The 15,048-nt window shown below is 48.9% G+C and overlaps 1 protein-coding gene across 1 annotated transcript in view; it reads right to left on the bottom strand.

The window, feature by feature from the left end:
* Positions 1-240: 240 nt before the first annotated feature.
* sik2b (salt-inducible kinase 2b) overlaps positions 241-15,048 on the bottom strand; it is a 50,021-nt gene continuing 35,213 nt past the window's right edge. Inside the window, exons 6-15 of the mRNA XM_029121491.2 lie at positions 14,838-14,961; positions 12,564-12,790; positions 11,729-11,881; positions 11,174-11,335; positions 7,032-7,263; positions 6,327-6,626; positions 4,443-4,609; positions 3,696-3,806; positions 3,432-3,526; positions 241-3,094 (exon numbers count right to left, since the gene is read on the bottom strand). Coding sequence (XP_028977324.1) covers positions 2,545-3,094; positions 3,432-3,526; positions 3,696-3,806; positions 4,443-4,609; positions 6,327-6,626; positions 7,032-7,263; positions 11,174-11,335; positions 11,729-11,881; positions 12,564-12,790; positions 14,838-14,961 — 2,121 coding nt within the window. The 3' untranslated portion in view covers positions 241-2,544. The remainder of the gene's footprint in view (positions 3,095-3,431; positions 3,527-3,695; positions 3,807-4,442; positions 4,610-6,326; positions 6,627-7,031; positions 7,264-11,173; positions 11,336-11,728; positions 11,882-12,563; positions 12,791-14,837; positions 14,962-15,048) is intronic.

Raw genomic sequence — 15,048 nt, 5'->3', positions numbered from 1 at the left:
CTTATAATTGAATGCCTTTGTGAGACCTCGGATGTTTTGCGTGAAACCCTTCCAATAAGTTGTTTTGCGTTGTGGAGGACCAGCTGATGTCCTTTTTATGGTCTGCTGTTATGAAATACAAGTCATGTTTTATGGTATGACCCTGCCTAAGATTCAACCACAGACGTACAGACGTTTGTCATAGCATTGAAAACGACACGGTACATAGACCCAGATCAAGAAATAGTCAGACGCATACGGTTCGATAAACCTTTTTAATCTCAACAGCAAGTTAGCTTATGTGTGGTCAACATCAATGAAGGTAAATATAAAATTTGATTTTCTAAAGACGGTGTTTGTCAGCAGGAGGTGCAATTATGATACTCAAACACATCCACTACTAATCTTCTATATTTTCTTAATATCTTCAACTATTACTGAGAAATATTGCTATAATACTTTTTAAATGGCATATACTGATTGACCAAAAAAGAACTGTCAAGAAGCTAAAACCAAGAAGCTCCAAACTCCACATGGTGGGGTTGTACAGGGACACTTCTGAGGGGACTTTGGTTTAGTACCTTGGTAAAACCTGGGTCTACTTATTTCTGGACACCCTAAAATAAAATAAAAACTAAACGGAATTAAAACCAGAAATTAATGCTATATTCAAATTTTAAATGGAAAGTAAAAGGCACACACTGAACACTAGTCACGCTGAAAACTGTGTCTGATCTTGAGAACACACTAAACCCCTAATTTGTACAAAGCACAATGAACAACCAATAAAGTGTTATTCTCTCTGGTCTTTCTTTAAAAAAAAAAAAAAAAACACAATGTATTTTTTCCATTTACTGGGGAAAAAAGGCTGCCAAATGGGACCCTTTCTTTTGTTTGTTGTTTGAGTCTCCCAGGGAAGCAGCAGACTAGGCTAAACTACCTCCACCTCCCCATACATTTCCTTTTGACCTTCTAAAAGTGCTCCAGTAGTCAAACAATCCTGTAATCTAGTCCATTTCTTGCCTCTGCCCCAAATGGCACCATATTCCCTATATTATACACTACTTAAGGCCAGGAAATATAGGGCTCTGCCCTTAAGCAGTGGACTAGCTAGGGAATAGGTTATAGTTTGGGATTCAGACTATGCTTTGACCAATTTGTTATTCTCATCCTATTATTCCTTGAAAAGTTGTACATATTTTTTCTGAAATCTGTATTCTTCAAGTAGATTTTATAGTTTTAAGTGCTGTAAAACGTCTCCTTCCATCCTAAGATTGTTGCAGTAGAGCGCCATGGTAAAACCTGACTAAATTAATCCAGAGTCGGTGACTAACGTTCTGTCCACACATTTTTTTTTTTCAGTTAGAGAAAAACATTCCTTCAAAAACCCAGAAGGTATTTAGAGTTATTTAAACTCCGAATGTTAGTTGTTTCAGGTATCAACACTATTAGGTCCATCAGCTGCATACCAAAGGTACAGTATAAGGACGCAATCTGGAGATAAAACCCTCACCACTAACTCAACACTAGTGCAACCAATTGATTTGACTGGGGTCTCTGACTCCTTCCTTTGGAGCAAAGAGCCTCACATACTAGTAATTTTATATCTACCCAATAAAAAAAAAAAAAAGAAGCAAAATGGCAAAAAAAAAAAAATCATGTTTCTTTTCATTTGCTATTGATTGGATTAGATTTCTCCTCTTTTATTTATTTTTTTACCCGGAGTGATGGGATTGGTTGGGGGATTATCTCCTGATTACATCATCATGGTCTCTGGGGGGGATGAGCTGTCTCTGTTGACGTATTAGAAATGAGTCATCAAACCAGAATTCTCCCGGAAAATCTCATGTGATTACTACGTTCTACTGAGGAAAAAGCAATTTGCGGCTTTCCCTCCCACGATATATTGCTTCAATATTGCCACATTAAAATATTGACTAATACTGCACTTATCAAGCGCGCATTAATTTCATACTTCGTCTCTTGTTCGATTTCTTTTCACTACTTCAAACACACAATGTGTTTTCAAGAAAGTGATCCTATTTCAATACAAAATAGTGTTTCAGTTTGTGCATTCTGGCAAGCCAAATCCCGCTGCGCACATATTCCGGAAACGTTCTAACTGTGCTACGTCTTCCTGCACCGCCCGGGCTCTACAGCGAGCTGCTGTGGCGGTAGGTAGCTTTGAGGCAGTTGTGTTCCCGTGGAGCGGTGTCATTTCACACGCGACACGTCCATCGTGGCAACTTCTGCCTGCAAACACCGGGCCAGGCAGGCTGCCACACCATCTCTGAGGCGCGCAGAACCCGGTCTGGTCCTGGCATGTGGCCGGTGGGAGCAGAGGCGTGGGCAGAAAGGAGGTAGGGAGGATTTTGGTAGAAAGGTTTTGAGGTTGGTTCACCACAACTTAAAGAAGAAAAAAAAACGTGTTCATTGATAGAAAATGTTCCTAATCCCCGGTACCTTGACCCCGAAACCAACTCCACCACATCTACGACATACTGTAATGCTGTGTAGGTTCTCAACTGTCGGTAATACTGATTTCACCCCGCAGTCCTACCGGCTTCAGTTCACCAGTACAAAGCCATGCTGTGAGTCTACAGTCTCCATCATCTCGCCGTCCAGAAAGGAGCCCTGGAGCTCGGTGTGGAGTGCTAGCCCCTCGTACCCGACCCCAGGGGCCTCCCCAGGGCCGGGGGTGGGCGGCTGCCGGGCGTCCAGGGTGAACTCGTATTGCTCTGGATAAAGTGCCTCATGGGGGGATGGGGACAGGTCATGCGGATGGTAACTGTAGCCCAGGGCCTCCGTGGATTGGTTCTGTAGCATGAGTCCTGGGCTGAGGTGGGAGTGGGGGTAGTGCTGGACCATGTAGGGGTCGTAGACCAGGTCTCCACTGGGCTCCATCAAGGGGCTGAGGGCCTGGGAGTGGGCATAGGGAGGTGAAGAATGGGAGCTGGCTTGCTGCTGCTGCTGGTGGTGGGACCCGGCCATGGGCCCCTGCTGCTGTGGAGGGGCCCCTGGGTTCCCCGGATAGGAACCCTCCACTATCTGCATCTGGTTAAAATAGGCATGTAGGTGGGACTGCTTCTGGAGGTACATCCTCTTCTGGTGTAACCTGAAAATGTAGGTTATAGAAACAACTTGGAAAAAGATGGTGGAAGCACCGGCTGTCATTTGGTGTTTAATAGTGCATCTGAGGTATCCGCAGTCATATAGTGTCTAATGGGGTATGTACAGGCAGTCATATAGTGTCTAATGGGGTATGTACAGGCAGTCCCATAGTGTCTAATAGGGTGTGTATCTGAGGTCATATAGTGTCTAATAGGGTGTGTATCTGAGGTCATATAGTGTCTAATAGGGTGTGTATCTGAGATCATATAGTGTCTAATAATGTAACTGAGGTCATATATCTGAGGTATCTGCTGTCATAAAGCGTCTAAATGCGTAGCTACCTGTGCTCCTGTAACTGTTGCTCCAGACTTCGAGGATTCTCCTTACAGAAGAGCTGACAGCTAGCAGGACTCACATTAGTCATACCACCAGATTTCTGCAAGATAGACAGAGTGGATATACAAAGAATCAAATGAGCAATCCGAAGGGGCGGTTAACCTGGGTGACCATCCATTAACATGGACAGAAAAAGTGCCATGTCATTAGTTGTTATTGTAGTTTAACATGTATTCATGTCTATATGAAGAAATGCCAGACAGTGGTACCTGTAGTCTGTGTGTGAGGTACTGTGTTTCCAGGCTCTGTCTTCGGGATAGTAGAGGTTGGGCTCCACCCTGGTATAAAGCTAGGTTATCGTCATGTTTAGATGCCTCCCCCTGGACACACAAAACAGAGTTCATGACTGCATACGCACACAGAGGTTCAACGCGCATATACTCGTACATAAAGCCGGCGCGCTCTACACGTACATAAAGCCGGCGCGCTCTACTCGTACATAAAGCCGGCGCGCTCTACTCGTACATAAAGCCGGCGCGCTCTACTCGTACATAAAGCCGGCGCGCTCTACTCGTACATAAAGCCGGCGCGCTCTACTCGTACATAAAGCCGGCGCGCTCTACTCGTACATAAAGCCGGTGCGCTCCACTCGTACATAAAGCCGGTGCACTCCACTCGTACATACAGTCTTTAATACCTCCCTCATCCCCTCCCCCTCATCCCCTCCCCTCTCTTTCACTCCTCTTTGGACTGGGCACCAGCCACTACTATGGTCAGGAGTATCCCCGCAACAAACAATGGCTGTATTCACTCTGTAGCACCAGGGGCTGACTGACAGTCAACAAGGGGACAATTGGCTGCCTCTCTGCCGGACCAACTATTACATAACGGGCCTTGTCTGTGGATCAGTGGCTTGGAGGCTAACCCGGGTGAGGTCAGTGGAGGTGCTGTTGTTCGGGGTGGGGGGGTGGTCTGTGTCTGTCCCCTCCTATCCCGACACTGATGCTGGTACTGACCTGCAGCATGGGGTTTAGAAGGTTCTGTAGGGGTGCGTGGGTCCCATGGACCCCCATGGAGGACGGGTCCTCACCAGAGCCCATCTGCTCATACATCTGTTTGTTCAGCTCTAGGATGCCTTTGGTCCTCGCCAGGTTCTGGAGATGCTGCCGGAAAGCAACTAGACCTGGCAACAATCAGAGTGGGGTGGTCAGGGTCTCACCAGGCCTGATAAGGCAGCATTGCATGTTTTAGTATTCCAATTAACCGTTACAGCCGGGTCACTTTCACCCATCCAAAATGAAATGTAAATGAAAGTTACAAAAAAAAAATCACAGCGTTTACCAAGTGCTTAACAAATTACACATTTTTATTTTCTTTGTTTAAACAACTAGGCAAATGAAAAAAGTTTAACAAAAAAAGGAATGCATCAATGTAAACAAATAAAACATGCTATAATAAAATGTGCAACAAGAGAACCCCCACTAAAAGCACGGTTTAAAAAGTATGAAGTCTTAGATGCGTCTTAGGCCCTCAGATCCCCAGCAAATGTTCCAAAGAGCAGGAACATAGTGGCTGAATGCAGCCTTACAAACTGTTCGGTTCTGACCTTTGTAACGACTAAAAGGCCAGTGCCAGAGGATCTGAAGGGCCAACTAGACACAGAAAATCATGTCAGCCCTATCTGGTTGCAAGGCCATGTAGTGCTTCATAAAATCAATCCCTAACCAAGGAGACAACCAATCTGTGCACCATAGTATGGGCTCTCCTCCCGGTCTTTATTAGCACACAGAATGAATTGTATTGCAGAGAAACACACATTTTCTAAATATTAAGTAATAAAAAGCTGAAACTTGGGAAATTCGCCGATTTGGTCCTCAAAATGTAGGTGACCATCTAAAATCATACCTAGGTGGGTTGTATATAGTGCCAGAGAATATAACAGCTGCCAGCTTCTCTCTACCGGCTTTCAAAAGCTCCAACAACCAGAACCTCAGTATTTGTTTGGCTGAAGGAAGTCTCCTGCCATCCAAATATTAATTTGAGTGATAAAGTCAGTCACAAGTCTGTGTGTGTATGTGTGGGTGGGTGGGTGGTGTGGTCGTGTGTTCTAAAGGCTGGGTGACTGTTCCTGACTGCATGAACTATGGGACCTGACTCATTCTAATGATGGGGCTATAAAAAGAACAGTGACGTGTTCTGCAGCAGCACGCAGCTCCCTGCCACTGATTCACTGACGTTTCAAGCAGCCACTAGAAAGAAGCAGGTCTCTGGTGAATCTCAGCTCCTGCTGTGTGTGTCTGTGCGCGCATGCAGACTGGAGAGACAGTTGAAATAAGGGGGGGGTGGGGGGGGCACACCTACACATCATACCGTGTGTTTGTGTGTGTCTATAGGAATACAGAGTAGGTTTTAAGCTCTCTAGTAATTGATGGTTCCTTCACAGGCTTCTGATGCCGCTACAGGATGAAACAGAGCTGTGAGTCGAACCTTCAAAAGCGCAGACCGATTCACAAAATGAATCATCATTGAGGGAGAGAATCGTAAGACAGAGGCGGGTAAAAGGAGAAGAGAACTATACATCCATTTATATGTGAGAGGGAGATGGGATTTTAAGCGTGTGCGCAGCAGTGTGAATGAGCTGTGGCTCACAGGGGGTCTGTGTGAAGGCATCTCTCAGGGTCCTAACGCCCACGGGCTGAGGGCGGGCAAGACGGCTGGAGATCTGATTATTTTTGTTACTGTTTCTCAAATTACATCCCATTTCCTGGTAATATGGTACACAACTACGGCTCCCAGCCACACGGGGCGTGTTGAGACGTTCGCACAGACAGAGAAAAATGGAGAGAAAGAAAGACGAAGAGAGACAGCGATCATGACGGAGAACCAACAGTGGAACTCACCTTGTGTGAGGGAGGTGTCGGAGGCGCGGCGGCCCTCCCTGAAGCTGATGGGCGAACGGTTGTGGGCCTCCCTCCTCTGGGAGCTCAGGGCCTGCGTGGCGGGGTTAGGGGGCCGCTGGCTCACGAAGGGGCCCTGGGCCACGTGGGGCCCCGAGGCGTGGGCGCTGGCCAGGACCACCTCGCTGAGAGACGGGGCGTCCTCCAGCAGGCTCAGGTCGCTGTGCACAGAGCCCCTGTCATAGCCCGTGTCAGAGTCCACGCTGCCCAGGGACGGGTTGTGGCCCATGGTGAACAGTTTACCTGTGGGTTTTATGGCGACGTCAGAAGAAAAGCAAGCCTTCACTGAGAGTACCACTGGCGGATCGGACACGGCTGTGATCCGGGTTCACCGATCTGCCTGGGTGAGGCGGTACGGCCGGGAAACACTACAGACTTAGCGAGATATGATACATAAACAGATCCCTCCGGATCAATCCATCCATCGTGCCAACTACATACAATAGCCATTCTTGAATAATACACGTGTAAATAAATGTTTGCGGTTTCCTTAAATTAACCCTCCATCTGGACTGTAGTAGAACCCATTTTCACCACTCAACAGCAAACAGTCCCACAATCCTCGCTGGCTTAGCAGATCAATAGACCATAATATGACCCTTATGTCTGCCAAAGCGCTCTTCCACTCTCCAGCGTCACAGCACTGACCTTGGCTGATGACAGCCCCGGGCTGGTTGGTGACCTCAGACAGGGTGTGTCGGCGCTGGCCAAAGCGGGCCGTTTGGAAGGCAGAGAAGAGGTGGACCGGGTCATCCTCGGCGTCAAGCTCTTCTGTCTCAATGCCCTCGTCGATGGACGTCTCCATCATGTTACTAGGCGACGACACGCTGGACTTGCGCAGCACCGTGGAGGGCAGCGGATCCAGCATGCAGCCATTCACCTGGATGGGAAAGGGGGAATGCCAGGTTCACATATTTAATTATACCCACAGACACTGAAGGATATAGGATGGGTCAGGCACATTTTATATATTTCTTCAAATTAATTTCAAATACATACAAGGGCCATGTGGCTCCCGAGGTGTGGCCGCTGGCCAGGATAATACATGTTTTTTTCACAAAGCTTTCACGTCCCCAATTCAGCAGAAAATCCCTGCTGACCATGCCTCCCCCCATCCAAGGCGATGCTGCTAATTTGCGTTGCCCACTGGGGCTTCTCAGCAACCTCAGTTAGCAGTACCCTATTCTGTGGTGGTCAGCTTGGCGCCCTTGACTCCTACATCACCTGAAAACATTATCATTTCTGGGTAACAAATAAAGGCAAATAATCAATAACCTCCCCTTTCCACTTTGTTTATGAAGTTACAAAAATCTGCATTTCTGCGTTCAAATGTTGCGGGCGTACCTCAACATATAGGCGTGGGTGTGCAGTTTCCCGGTCAATAATAGTATATATCTATTGGGACCCGGAGACGTATTAGATCCTAGTATCCCAGTGCCAGTAGACCTGAATCAACATGACAATTATCAAGCCCATGGCTGCTTGATTTAGATGAGCTAGTTCAGGGCTACAACAAAACTGAGATGACTGGGGTTCCCAGGAGAGCTTTGAGAACCACGGTTCTAGACTGCTGATTAAGCAAATTATTGGCCTCAAGTGTGTGACATAACTCTTGACGGCAGATGGTTTGTTTTTCCCCAGCAATTTATGCTCTTGGCACAGAGAATACAACGAGTCAAGATGTTTGTGGTTTAGATTAGCAGAAACTTCTGAAAGTGATATCGCCACTGAGAGTTAATCGTAGCAGTTACTTCCTGTAATAGATTTACATTTAAATGGGGGGGGGGGGGGGGGGGGGGAGAGAGAAAATGCTGTCTATCAAAAAACCTTTTTCAAGCAATAACTTTGCAAGGGCTTTCTGGGACTGGTCTGATTGGGGAGTGGAAACTGAAAACTAGATGTTATTGGCTGTGAGGTTTGGAACTATTTGAGATTGGTCTTTTAATCTATTTTCTAAATTGTGAGTCGACCATGGAAAGTCGATACATCCGCCACTGCAAATCCGCTGATTAGAAGTGTTTTTTAGGCTGTGTGAGCACTTTGTGACAAATGCTGATGTGAAAACGGCTTTATTAAATACATTTGGTTTGATTGAGTGTAATTTTAAGTATCAACCAGCATATCTGGAAATAACATTTGTTTCCTCAGCCATGCAATGATATAGAACACAAAAGTGTTGACTAAACTGGTCCTTAAAAATTCAGAATTGCTTGCTGGAGTGAATTCAGAAGCATTTAGTTGGTTAACAAAGCTGGTTTTGAACACTGACTCAGAGAGCATATTATATTACCATGTAACATGAGAACCCAAGCCTAGGAGCTGAAAACTTATCATGCCATAGTAGTTAGGCACCTCTTCGCCACTTTCCCACTTGCCCACATGGAGACATTAGAAACATTAGACATTAGAAACAGGACGAGGGCATGGTTTAACAGGTTAAAACCATGCCTCAGACTATGCCGCCTCTGTTCGTTCACGACCAGCAGCTCCCCCCCCCACACAGTACACATCGATGGGATCTGGTTTATCGGTGCAGACCGCTCTGGAAAACACCTTCCGTTGCAAGGCTTGAAGACTGGATGCGTCAACAAAATGTGTCTGCTGTCTGTCTACATCTTTCTCAACGCCTGCCACTTTTTTCCCCCCATGTTGCTCAGACACTGTGGGAGGGGGGGAGAGGGGTGGGAGTCTGGAATGTAGGCAGAGGAAGTGTGTTTTGGCCGAAAGCACAGCGACACACACACACACACACACACACACACACACACACACACACACACACACACACACACACACACACACACACACACACACACACACACACACACACACACACACACACACACACACACACACACACACACACACACACACACACACACACACACACACACACACACACACACACACACACACACACACACACACACACACACACACACACACACACACACACACACACACACACACACACAGTCTCTCTCCCACATACACACCTCTCGCTGACACGGATCCTCTGGATGGGTTGCCACGGAAACCCTAGCCCTTTGGTTCCTCCGGTCTGAACTGTACAACTCCTGATCCCAGTTTCCTAAAGCGCGCTGGGCCAGGAATGTTGCATGCTACTCAACCCACTGGAGAGGGAAAAGGGCTGGATGCTAAACTGAGAGGTCAAAGCAAACTACCCCAGCGCGCATACAAAACGGCACCCTGTTAATTATTCACCAGACTAGAGTGACTAACAGCAGGGTACAGGGCGCAGTTTGGGATCCATTCCTAGTGTCTACAGGCGGAACAGCTCTCCTCAGAGAGGAAGGGAAGGGGGGGGGGGCAGAGGGACTGGCCTCAACAGGCAGCATCCTGGTCATGTGTCCTGGTGCTCTTGCCGCTGAGATCATGCCTGATCATAGGACCTGTTATGTAATCCTAGTTCCTGGTTCTAAGGGGCCCCAGCAGTGTTCACCCACTGAGATAACGCTTAAATGTCGCTCTGATTCGATCTCTTGCCAAGTCTGCTGGTTACTGAGGTTTTATTATGCAAGCTACAGATAGGTTTACAAGGATAAGTCGGCGAAGGTAAGGAGGAGATAAGAGAGATAACGAGAAAGACAAAATAATAATAATGACGATGAGACGGGGAAAACAATGAATCGGTCAACTGGGTCTGTGTGTTTCCAAACGCAGCAGCCAGCAGGGAGAGGTATGGCAGCTTGCTCAATGCGGCGTGCTGACGTCTGGAGTGAAGTCACCCGCTACAGCCCCGGCCAGGCTGGAAGTAAAGGTCACGAGCTGGCATAGATAAACACAGACACTTAGCGCGAGGGAGGGAGGCGGGAGGGGGAGTGGAGGCAGAGACAGTCTGGGTTTAAAGCTACATGGGCTACAAGTGTGCATAAGAGGGAAGGAGGACTACGCCTGAGCCAAAGAGTATGGCCAGCTGTCATGTCAGATTTGTGGCCTCGGCCAGCGACAGACAGACAGACAGACAGGATGAGGCTGAGTGAAGGGGCTTATGTAAGCTGGTGAGGGGCAGCTGTGCCCTGTCTGCCATGCTACCTCTCTTAGAGGCAGACAGTCCAGTGCCAAAGCTGCCTCGGCCTTCGGGGGCTGTGGGAGGCTGCTCTCACATCCCCTCCCCTCTGCAACCATCACTCAAACGCACGGCCAAAACGCCACGCCAATACCTTGGAAGTGCACTACATGTTCTGTGTCACACAGTCCAGGGCCAGTGTTGGAAGTGAAGTAGACAGGGTGGCATTGAGGATACATGCAGTCAGAACTTGCTAGAAGCAGTCCCACACAGTCCTGAAAGAGGGTAAAGGGGACCGGGGCTGGTCTGTATATCACCGCTCTGCCAACTGGGTGCTGTTGTTCCGCTGAGTGCCAACTGGCAACGCCCCCCCCCCCCCCCCCCCCCCGCAGAGTTGGGGACAGTTTTGGGGGAATAAAAGAGCTCCGTTAGGGAGGGAGGGAGGGGGCGGCATGACGAGTATAAAACAGACAGGACAGAGTGCCCTCTCCCATTACTGAAAAGCAGTGGCCAGCCAATGTGGTTTTGGGGGTCGGTTGTCTATAGTGTCTCCCCTGTCAAACACTGGCGAGTAAACAGAGCCACTGGGGACTGGAACACACGACACACAGCAGCTGTCAAACACTGGCGAGTAAACAGAGCCACTGGGGACTGGAACACACGACACACAGCAGCTGCAGGCTTGAGTGCCTCAGAATGTCCAACGGTAGAAGAGCATGCGGAACCTCAGGTGACACAGCGCTGTGCGTTTGACAAATACCTTAGGAGTGGCCACGTCCTCCGCCATCAGGCCGTGTTCAGGAGGGAGTGGCGACTGGGGGAAAATGAAGGCATCAACAGAGGATTGAGGCAAGGCCGGGGAGCGCAGGAGACCCCGAACACCCTGGGGCATGAGACCCACCTGGGGGGAGCCACAGCTCGGCTGCAGGGAAAAGAGGGAGGGAAGCGGGAGAGAGTGAGATAAGGACAGAGGTTAAGAGTGGTGATGAAGGTCCTCAGATGAATCAAGAGAGATGAGAAACGCTTACAGGGTAATGCCAAAAAGAAGGTGATTTTTTTTTAAAAGAGGGTGAAATTAAATGAAAAGAAAGGAAGATGAATATATACAGAGTGAGCAAGACAGAGTGCAGTGAATGGTAGAAAAAATGTTTTCCTGAATCCATGAATACATGTTCCTTTGAACAGCCAGGTGTGAAGGTGAATGCCCGGCCTTTGATCTCTAACACAGACAGAAGGCCGTACCAACACACAACACATACGCCACACACAGGTCTGCTCAGTGCGGCCGAAAACAGATGACCAGGGCTGCCGTTACCTTAACGACGGTCTGCTCGGCGATGGTGCTGGGTCGGCGCTGGCGCGCGTCAAGCCGCTGCTCCACAGGAAAACTGCAGCGGTGCGCCTTCAGACGCTCCACCAGCAGGTAGTAGATGGCGGCAAAGTGGTTGTAACTCTTGTTCTGGAGAGACTGGACAAGCCAGGGACACACCATGTTGAAGAGAAAGGCTATCAGCTTCATTTACGTGGAAGAAATAGGGATCAGTAGTCACACAATGACACACAACTCTGAATCCACACATGATGCATTTTCTTCAGTACTCTGACATACAACCTATAGTAAGCTAGCACCCAGGTCAAAACAACATTGAAATGCGGCCTAGAGCTCACTGGAACTCGATAGAATGCTTACGGCCACGCCCCCCCCACGGGGGGAGACAGGCATGATTTAGTCAAATGGTTTATGATTTTTTTATTATACCTTTCAACTCTAATGTTCATTATAACCTTCAAGTCTAGGCTTAAAATAGAATTATTAGCCAAGTTTGATTTTGATACATTTGGTTGTTTTCAACACACCACATTTACAAATGGTCCTTTTGAGGTTGAGAAGAATATTACATTGGGGGTTTTCATCCGTACAAGCATATGTAATAAGCAAACTCATATTTTTTATTCAGAAACGTGTAACAAAACACATACAAATAATTGCCTAAACGTAGCAAATTTAGCTGGGGGTGGGGGTCAACGAATCCTCAAGCATTCGCCCACGGCAACCGTCATGCACGCGTCGCCGTGACGTCTCCATTGTTTCGCTGGAGTTCCATTGACCTCTCTACCTCATCTCTAGGACACGGCGTCATCAGTCTCACCTCGATGGTCTTGTGTTGGTCGATGCCCAGGCTGTGCATGAGCCTGAGCACCTGCTCGCTGTACTCCCCCACGCCCACGTCACCCTCCTGGGGCGCCGCCTGCTGGTACAGGACAGGCCTCTGCACAGGCACGTCCAGTGTCATCCACTTGTGCTCCTTGATCTGGGCCACTGATAGACGCTTGGACGGGTCCAGGACCAGCATCCGCCGGATCAGGTGCTCGCAGTCTGTTGGGGTGGGGAGGTCAGTTTACTAAGAATCACCACCATAACAGTGAGGCCTCGCTCAGGCGACAGACGACAGTTCTCTTCTCGCCGCCTGACTCACACATTTGCTTGTGACACATCCGGCCATCCACGCCGGCTGACCGGGACAGTGGTTCAGATTGTGTCCAGGACACAAGGAAGAATACCCTGGTTTCAGTGAGGAGAGAGCTCCAGCAGAACCGCTCCTTTGAAGGGGGCATAGTGGTCTGGCTGAAGCGGAGCCAGCCACGGGGAACGGACCATTCAGTGACTCCACTACTCACGCTAAGAACAACAGATGAGCTAAGGCAGGAATGCACAGCAGGTTTCCTCTCACTCTCTCACTGCCTCCTGATGTTTTCTTTCCTTCCCTCTCATTCTAAATTCTCTCCGCCCACTTTCTCCTTCCCTCTCAATCTCTCCTTCACCTTTTTCTCTCTCTCTCTCTCTCTCTCCTCACTCTTTCTCTCGCTGTCGTGTTCTCCTTCAATCCTTATAGCTGCCTCTCTCACTCCGCTCTTCTCTCCCTTCTTGTCCCTCTGAGGCTCTTTACTGCTGCAGAAAACCTCTTCGCCTTCAGTCAAGGACCTTGACGTCATCAACCGCTGGGTCTTAATAGGATTATTGCCCACTGGGCTCAGGCGCTGCCCGTGTGCACGCCGAAATCTCAGCTCTTCAACCAGCATCCTATGGTATTAGTTATGATGACTGCTTTGCTGCTGAATGAGCTCATCCCTCACACGCACGCACACGCACGCACGTGCACGCACGCACGTGCACGCACGCACGCACGCGCACGCACGCACACTATGGAATCTACACTGAGCCTTTTCCATCTCTCTCTAGTACATCATGACACCATCTTGGAGGCATTCAGGGCCGGTTGGTTAACACGTTCTTCACAGGTCAGATTTCAGTTCCCCTCTCCCAGACTCCTTTGATAACAACATCACAGAATGTGTGGTACTGTGATGTACAGCACAGCGTGTCCTGAAGCAGCGTACATCCACTACCACAACCGCCCCACTTCAGACAGACAGCCTCTGAACTCTACTGTATGGGGTGTGTGTGTGTGTGTGCGTGTCACAGAGAACAGAAAATGTTGCGAGGAAATCTTGGAGGAAACTACACACAGTGTTCTGGTCTGAAGCAAGAGGAGGGAACAGGACTGGAGGGCTGTGAGGGGGTCGCAGGCAGCTGGCCAGCCGAGGGGGCTCGAGTTACACTCCTACATGATCGACACGGAGCAAATACTTTTAAGGTCCTTGAACAAAGCCTGTTGACCACTGCATCTGAGCCACGGCTGGAAGCAGTCACTAGCCCTTCCCTAAGTTATGAAAACAGAGAATCTGGTTCCCTACGACTGGAGTACACCTCACTCCCTACGACTGGAGTACACCTCACTCCCTACGACTGGAGTACACCTCACTCCCTACGACTGGAGTACACCTCACTCCCTACGACTGGAGTACACCTCACTCCCTACGACTGGAGTACACCTCACTCCCTACGACTGGAGTACACCTCACTCCCTACGACTGGAGTACACCTCACTCCCTACGACTGGAGCTCACCTCACTCCCTCTGACTGGAGCACACCTCACTCCCTCTGACTGGAGCACACCTCACTCCCTCTGACTGGAGCTCACCTCACTCCCTCTGACTGGAGTATCTTAAGCAGAAAATGGGCTCCATTTTGGCCAGTTTTTTAGAACAGATATTTGTGCCGTGCTGGGCAGAGCTGAGCCACACTATTCTAGAGCCCTGAGGTGATGGACACAGTGGATTCTGAAGAACTCCAAGCAACCAGTTAAAGGGGAAATCCTGAATGATCACATCCACTTTCAGAATTATTTGACTCCATTGGTCCAGACCTACGGTCCATCTGCGTCTTACTAATCCCAGGGGCTGGTATATCCCAGTGAACAAACCCCCTCACCAAGCCCAGCAGCAGGTGCAGTTAGACTTTCCACAGGAGCAGTGGTGTGACTGCAGGGTTTCTTTAAGCTCAGTTGATACGGCATCTCACCTTCTGTCATGAAGTACGGGATCCGGAAGCGGCCCTCCAGGACACGCTGTCGGAGCACGGGCAGGCTGGGGCCGTCGAAGGGCAGAGCGCCGCACACCAAAACATAAAGCACCACCCCCATACTCTACAATGACAAACACGCACACACACACACGGTCAGAGGTTGCTGGGGGGGGGGGGGTCATTACACTCACATAACCGGATCAGTCTG

This window comes from Esox lucius, chromosome 1 (assembly GCF_011004845.1).
Source record: "Esox lucius isolate fEsoLuc1 chromosome 1, fEsoLuc1.pri, whole genome shotgun sequence".
In the NCBI taxonomy this organism is placed as follows: domain Eukaryota; kingdom Metazoa; phylum Chordata; class Actinopteri; order Esociformes; family Esocidae; genus Esox; species Esox lucius.
This window is presented reverse-complemented; position numbering and strand designations above follow the sequence as displayed.